The sequence below is a fragment of the Rhea americana genome, unplaced genomic scaffold (assembly GCF_003343005.1).
Source record: "Rhea americana isolate MKP2758 unplaced genomic scaffold, rheAme1 scaffold_317, whole genome shotgun sequence".
Lineage (NCBI taxonomy): Eukaryota > Metazoa > Chordata > Aves > Rheiformes > Rheidae > Rhea > Rhea americana.
The window spans coordinates 568279-575650 of NW_028186443.1; the positions used below are offsets into that span (position 1 = coordinate 568279).

At 40.2% G+C, this 7372-nt stretch overlaps 2 protein-coding genes across 2 annotated transcripts in view; one reads left to right on the forward strand and one right to left on the reverse strand.

The window, feature by feature from the left end:
- Window positions 1–4647, forward strand: part of MED31 (mediator complex subunit 31) — a 4835-nt gene extending 188 nt beyond the window's left edge. Inside the window, exons 2-4 of the mRNA XM_085310329.1 lie at window positions 1707–1784; window positions 2429–2525; window positions 3174–4647. Coding sequence (XP_085166455.1) covers window positions 1707–1784; window positions 2429–2525; window positions 3174–3366 — 368 coding nt within the window. The 3' untranslated portion in view covers window positions 3367–4647. The remainder of the gene's footprint in view (window positions 1–1706; window positions 1785–2428; window positions 2526–3173) is intronic.
- A 428-nt stretch (window positions 4648–5075) lies between these two features.
- On the reverse strand, window positions 5076–7369 carry TXNDC17 (thioredoxin domain containing 17). Its single transcript, XM_085310330.1, has 4 exons — window positions 7164–7369; window positions 6369–6450; window positions 5993–6068; window positions 5076–5363 (listed from the first exon to the last, which is right to left on the reverse strand). The coding sequence occupies exons 1-4, from the start codon at window positions 7303–7305 to the stop codon at window positions 5295–5297; spliced, it is 369 nt and encodes a 122-aa protein (XP_085166456.1). The 5' UTR covers window positions 7306–7369; the 3' UTR covers window positions 5076–5294.
- Between the last annotated feature and the right edge of the window lie 3 nt (window positions 7370–7372).

The window sequence follows — 7372 nt, forward strand, 5'->3', positions numbered from 1 at the left end:
GGCCAGGGGCGCTGGCGGGTGCGGCCCGGGGAGGCCGCTCCCGCAGGGCGAGCTGGGGCCGGGCGGTGCTGAGCCCCGCGCCTCGGACCGGCGCCGCTTTCCCTGGGCGCCCCCGCGGCGCGCGGCTTTGCCGCCTTTTCCGCGGGTGCCGACCGGCCTCATTTTTGACATTTCCCTTGGCTCAAGACTTGGAGCTGCAAGTCTAGGACCGCACGTCCTTCAGCCTGGCTCGTCCCCTGGCCCTGATCTTTCTGTAGAAAGCACTGGTTCTCACCTTCCTCTGGCTCTGGGCCCTATGCTCGGATAACTTTTTAGAAAGAGAAGTGTGTTTAGATTCAGATGCTTTACGAACATGTATAGCCTGATGTTAAAATTCGTTGATGTTTTCAGCTGGGAACTGAAGATCATTCTTACAGGCCTGTGAATGAGTGGTCTCTAGTGGTGACAGCAGGCTACAGAGAACTGAGAGCCCTTTAGTCAGGATAGGTTTGCTATTTGCTCATTATACTTGAGATCTATGAATTCTTTTCACTCGGCTTTTCTTTTTCCATGTTCTTGACTTGCACCAGTGTCACATTCTCTATTCAAGTTTCTTATTTTTTATAAGAACTTAGGCATTCCTCTGTAGTATGGAAATGCTCTAAGCTTTTAGCAAATCAATTTCACATAATTTTTATTTCATAAATTTTATAAGTATCATACCAATAACACTTCAATCCATTAGTATCCCTTTGCTGGACTTGCTCCAGTATGTCCATGACTCTTTCATACTGCGGAGCCCAGAACTGGACACAGCACTCCTGATGTGGCTCACCAGTGTGGAGCAGAGGTGAAGGATCACCTCCACCAGCAGCTAGCAATGCTCCCCCTAATGCAGCCCAGGATGCTCTTGGCCACCTTTGTTGCAAGTGTACATTGCTGGCTCGTGGTCAACTTGTTGTCCAAGTCTCTGCAGAGTTGCTTTCCAGCCAGATGACTCTCAGCCTGTACTGATGCAAGGGATTATTTCTCCCCAGGTGCAAGATTTTGCATTTCCATTTGAACTTCATGAGATTCCTGTTGGCCCATTTCTCCAGCCTGTTGAGGTCCTGCTGAATGGTGGCACAGACACCTGATGTGTCAGCCACCACTCCCAATTTTGTGTTGTCAGCAAACTTGCTGTGTCCCATCATCAGGGTCACAAATGAAGATGTTAAATGATACTGGACTCAGCATCAATTCCTTGGGAGTCATCAGTAGGGCCTGGTGTATATCGCAGTGTGAGAACATTGCTATGTTCACTCATGTACCGTATGAAGACATCATCTTTCTGCAAAAAAGTTGCCTTGCACTACTTCTACAGTTACGTAAAACTAGGATCAGTGGGTTATTTGAAGTTCCCTCTTCTCACCTTCTTAAATTTTCCCTGTAAAAACATCCCAGGCTCCTTGCTCTTTCCTGTTCCTTCACTTTAAACAAGTGTCATTGTGTTTTCCTCCATTTCTTGCATCTTGCTTTGCTGTAACCACCAAATTTATTAATGCAGGCCCAACACTGATTCATGTAATGAAGAACCTTTTGCTAAATGAATCCATGTTGATTATGGGGAGTTACTGCTTTGTCTATTCCTTTTTAAACATACTGTCTATATACTGTTCAAACTGAGAAATTGACTTTCAGATCTATTGTATGAGTTCAGTTCTTACTATTTTTCTCATCTATATCAGATGATACAGGAAATCGACTGCGGTTCCAGCTGGAGTTGGAATTTGTTCAATGTCTAGCTAATCCAAATTACCTTAACTGTAAGTACTTCGAAGTAAATGTCAGTATCCTGAGAAATGAATATCGGTCTTAATTATTTTTGGTAATGCTAAAAAGGGAAAAGCAAATAGAACTTTCACAGGATAACGGTAGTCTGTAAATACTTCTGTTTGTCCAGATTTATAACAGGTGGGGGGTTTTAAATGCAAAATGTTTTATTTRTTGAAATAAAATTAAATACATCTATATGTATTTAAATAAAAAGAAGCTAAAGCCTGTAATAAATGAATACTGTTATCTTGAAATTATTTTTATCTAAAACCAGCATTTTATAAGTGTTAATAATAGTTTCAGATACTGTACTTATCTCCCTTGAATTTACCTGCCAATTTTGATGCTACAGTTAAAAATTTTCTGTTCTAAAATGCTGTTCTTTGTTGCTGTATAAAAGACACATACCATAAAGGAGATGAGACTAGCTTATTTTGTTTACAGTGCTGACAAAAATATACATTTTCTCCCTGTGTATTTATTTCATCTTGAATTGATCAAAATTGGATTGTAATCTTAAAGTTCTGACTCAAGTGTTCCTTTGTATAGTTTTTGAATATATATTCCTCAAGTTTGGCAGACTTTTCTTTCTGCATCTGTAACTGACAGTTCCTTATTTGTCATCTTATTTCAGTCCTTGCGCAGAGAGGCTACTTCAAAGATAAAGCTTTTGTGAATTATCTTAAATATTTACTTTATTGGAAGGAACCTGAATATGCAAAATACCTAAAGTAAGTGTTAAAATTACTTAATATTCTAAATTTTAATGGTATGATATTCACCTTTTGTTACATGCTGTGTAGCAGTGTATCAGTATTTGATTTCTGCCTGCAACTCTGCTTCTGCCTTCCCCACTGTGTTTTGCTATTTCCAACAGTCCAGCTGTAACAGGAATAGACAAAATGATATAACTTGTCTTTCATCAGTTGAACAGTGAATCTTCCTGTTACAAACCATATCTGCAGTTTATCATTTGTTTAAAATATCAATATTGAACATGGTGGTACAAAACTGMTTCAGTTAGGCACAGTAGCCATATTTTGAGAGCGATTTTTGCAGTCTGAAGTTTTCATTTTTCTTAGTCTTACAGCTCTCCTTCACATTTTGGGAAAACAGTAGATATTTTAATCAAATCCAACTATTAGAAAAATTACCCTATGCAAGCATATATGTTATTGGGCTCCTTGTTTCCTTGCATAAAACTGAAGTTATTAAGGTATGTATTAACATCTGGAATATTGTAGTTTTAAATGGGTTGATACTTGAGTAAAGCATGTACATGAAAAATGCAAATAATGGGCTGCAAAATTTTCAGAGACACCAGGCTTAGTGTACCTTGTAAACAGATGCTTTAATAAAAGGTTTTATTTTTAATGCAGGTATCCTCAGTGTCTGCATATGTTAGAGCTGCTCCAATATGAACATTTCCGCAAAGAACTGGTAAATGCTCAGTGTGCTAAATTTATTGATGAGCAACAGATTCTTCACTGGCAACACTATTCACGGAAAAGAATGCGCCTCCAGCAAGCACTGGCAGAGCAGCAGCAACAGAACAACACCTCAGTAAAATGAAAAACATTCTCCAGAGTGACAAGGTTGTAGTTTGTATCACTTCAAGTACTTACAACAGAGGACTCTTGGTAGGTTTGGCTGTGTGTACATAAAATATATAATTTTGCCTCATTATTGCTAAGGTCTTCCTGATTTATAAAGTCACTAGGCTTTTTTTCTTGTAACTTGTACCAATGTTTTAAAGATGTAAGACTAACAACTTCATACTTCTGTAATTTATTCTGTAGCATGAACAATCTCAAAAGAGTGTTATTAAATGTCTTTGTTGCTCTTGAAAATAAAATGTAGGGTTTTTTAGGGCACTGCCATTTAAGTATCTAATGAAAAAAGCATAGTTTAAAAGTCTGGTTTTAAGAGGYATGTCTCAAGGTGTTGCTAAGAACCCCCTCGTGTACTGCTTTTTACAACTGCAAGATGAGCAAAGTTAAAGTGAAGATACACAAAATCTACAATGTGGATGTTTGCCTTGAAACAGCTGAGGTATAACTTGCCATTTCTGTTTACCTGGTAATCATTGTTGCAATGAGTCTTGCAGAGTTTTGCTTATAGTATATTTTAGAGACAGAAATCAAAGTGTGAAGACACAAGGACTGCAGGASTGGAGCAGAGTTCAGTCATATAAACCTTGCAAACAGATATTAGGGAAATACTAAACAGTGTAGAGAGAGAGGCTGTAGCTGTATTTATTTCATTAAAGTCAGTGTATTTTAATGGAATACACATTTTACTTTCTGCTAGTGAAATACTAGATGCTTCTAAGCAATTTTTTTTCCCTCTTAAGATAAATGGATCTTAGCAATGACAGGGATTTATTTTTCTTACTTTCAGATTGCATTCAARTGAGTTTAGTTTTGTGTAATGAAGAATAAAATGTAGCATCAAGAAGTAGCAGAACTTCTAGGCTTTAGGGACTTTTACATAATGTGACTTGTCAGTTAAAAATACAGTTTATTGAACTAAGTTAAAAATACAGTATAACTTGAATATTCTGCATTTAAAGTTTAGACAATTTGCTCTACCTTTCTAGGACTATTTTTTCTTTTCTAGATATATTCAGATAATACCCCTTCGTGCTATATTTTATATTATTCTAAGAGCAGCTACTGTAACCATTAAATTTCAGTGTGTGACCAGTAACACCAAGACTGTTAACCTTCAGGTCACCATACTTAGTTAATGGCTTATGTGTTTAGTCTATCTTAGGTGTTGAAAATCTGTCTTAATGCCTTTAGTAGCTATGTAAAGTCTGCTTTAGGAAGAATAAACAGATTCTTCTCTTTCTCCTGTTCTTCCCAAATAATTGCTCAGCTACACTTTTAATAGTAAGTCGGTCATATTCTTCAGTAACTCTAGGCTGAACATAGAACAGTTGCTGCTGATCTGGTAGGAAATTGATTTAGGGACACTAAATGAGTTTGCCTTCACTTTGTTTTCTAGTAACTGTAGTTTGGCCTCCATTCTTGTACAAAATGGTAGTACATGCCTTCCCTCTGCTTACATTCCTTTTGGTTGAAAGAATGCAATAATGATTTAAGTGTCAATATGCGTATGCTACACTAGCACCTCCACTAGCATTAGTAGATTTCCTTAACTATTTAAAAGAATAGTTGCTTGTACTTTAACAGAGTATCTACTTTAGCTTTGCACTGTTGAGGGAAAGAAGAAAGTATAAATAAAGTGTTTCATAATGAGTTCCTTTGAAAAGAGACTGTTTGTTGCAAATACAAGTTTATTTCAACAAGAAAGGCAAGATACAATTTTGCAGTTTGAGATTTTAGTGGAAGGTTTGGACCTAGAATTTATGACACTTATTCTGACTAGTCAGAAGTTGTAATTAACCAATGTTAGTCTGAAAAACATAAAAATCGCTAGAAAGGACAGAGCAAATTGAGATGAGTATCTTACTAAATGATTGACTACTGGAAGATTTAATCTTCAGTAAACAACATACGCACAAGCTCTGCCTTAAAACATTCTTCTTCAACCAGCTTCTGAGGCTGAAAGAAAAGTTAAGACATTTTAGTGGCAATTCAAAATCCAGTTCAAGACTAGAGCTATTTGTATATGATAACATTAGCCTTGCTTCAGCAATTATTTTCATATATAGCAAGTGGGAGTTGAGGGAAGCAAGCAGTGAGGTGTAACTGAAAAATGCCTGAGCGTTTTCTGTTCTGAGTCATTACTTAGAAAGTAACTACCACTTTAACTTGTACAAGTTAAAATGTGGTGTGACAGGTTTAGTGTCTTCAACTAAAAAACAGAATTTGTGGGAGTTAGAAGTGTACTGTGCTAATACTGTTCCACTCCCATAATTCAACTTTTGGATTTTCTAAAGCTGGAGGAGCTGCAAGTCAGGAAGCCAACAAGATGTTACTAAGAATTTTCTTTCCTCCTTCAACTACTATTATACTACATGTTTATTACACAGAAAATTCTACAGAAAACAGATCAGTTGTCTCTTTGAGCTGGGGGGGGGAGGGCAGAAGAGATGTTCATAATTGTCTCTTCTTTTTAAGTAAGAGGGCATAAGACAACATGGATGGCCAATACAAATTTGTAGCCGCAAGCTCCTACCAGTTTCTCACTCAAATGCACGTAGACCCAAAATATGTAATAAATCACTTACTGTTCCATATTTAAGCAGTGTAGGCACTCCTGTTAGTTTCAGATTCTTTCTGAATTCATTGTTGGGATCTTTCCAGCTGTTCAGAAAGAAGGTGAATAACAGTTTATACAGATACACTTCGAAGTCAGCTTGTTAAAATTCTTTCACAAGGATGATTCAAAGGGCCTCACCCCCCCACACACTTTCCCAACCCAGTTCTCAGCCCAAATATACAGAGAGTTTGCATTAAGGGATGGTGTACCCCTCAAAAGTCACAAAATGATTCATTCCTTACAGAAAAGGGGAGTTTGGTCAGTAGTTTCAACAGATTAGTTCACCACCAGTCCAAGAATAACAGAGTTACATCAGCCATTGACATTAAAACATTTTTACTTACTAGGCTCTGTCTCCTACTAGGCAGTAGATGAATACAGACCCATCAGGCATGTTATGAAGTTCGTTCCTCACAATGGGTTCAGCTAGAGAGTAATTTATTAATCAGTTAGTAGTTAATACTTTTACTGTGCTACAGAATCACATGGATCTGTTTGGACAAACAAGGTTGCTAGTGCTGATGTTCTGCCTCAGGCAGAGGTCCAGGAAGCTTTGCAGAACTTACCATTGGTGTTAAAGGGACCGGCCTTTGAGCAAAGGCCGCTTTCTACAAGTGACCACAGTAACTGTTGTTGGCTGTCTTTATGTGAGAGAACAAGAGTTCTCTCCCATCCGAGCAGGAATAAGCTGTTGCCCTATGTAATTGGCCATATATGATGCAGCAAAGTTCAGTGATGTATTGGGAGGTGCCACCAAGTTAAAGTCATGTTCCACTGCCAGACGCTAAGTCACTGCTACCCCTTGATGTATAAAGCAGTGGTGAATTAACTGATCACGAGATTCACATCTAATTGTTTGCGGAGCCAGACGGAAATGTTAGCCTCTGCTGAGCAGCATATTGCATCACGTGCTATCGGTGGGATGTGGTTGGTGAAACAGAGCAGCATAGAAGCAGCAGCTCCGCTAGCGTCAGCTCCCAGTCACATCAGCCCGATCGCCCGTGGGATTCATGCGCTCGGCGACGACGGCCGAAGCCCGAATGAGGCCCCGCGGCTCGCGGCGGAGGTGGCGCTGCTGCCGCCGCAGTGTGCCGCTGCGGCGGCAGCAGCGGAGCGGGGCCCTGGGGGCCGGGGCTCACCCGTCACGCAGTCCGGGCACCAGCTGCGGCCCGCGGCATCCTTGTCGCCGCAGAAGAGCGCGAAGATGGGCCGCCCGTGGCAGCTCTGCGCCGTCTCCGCGAACTCGCCGTACCCGCGCGCCTCTTTCTCCTCCCAGCCCATGGCGCGTGCCGCCACCGCCCGCTCGCCCGCGCCGGCTGCCGTAGCCCCGCCCGCCACTTCCCGGCGG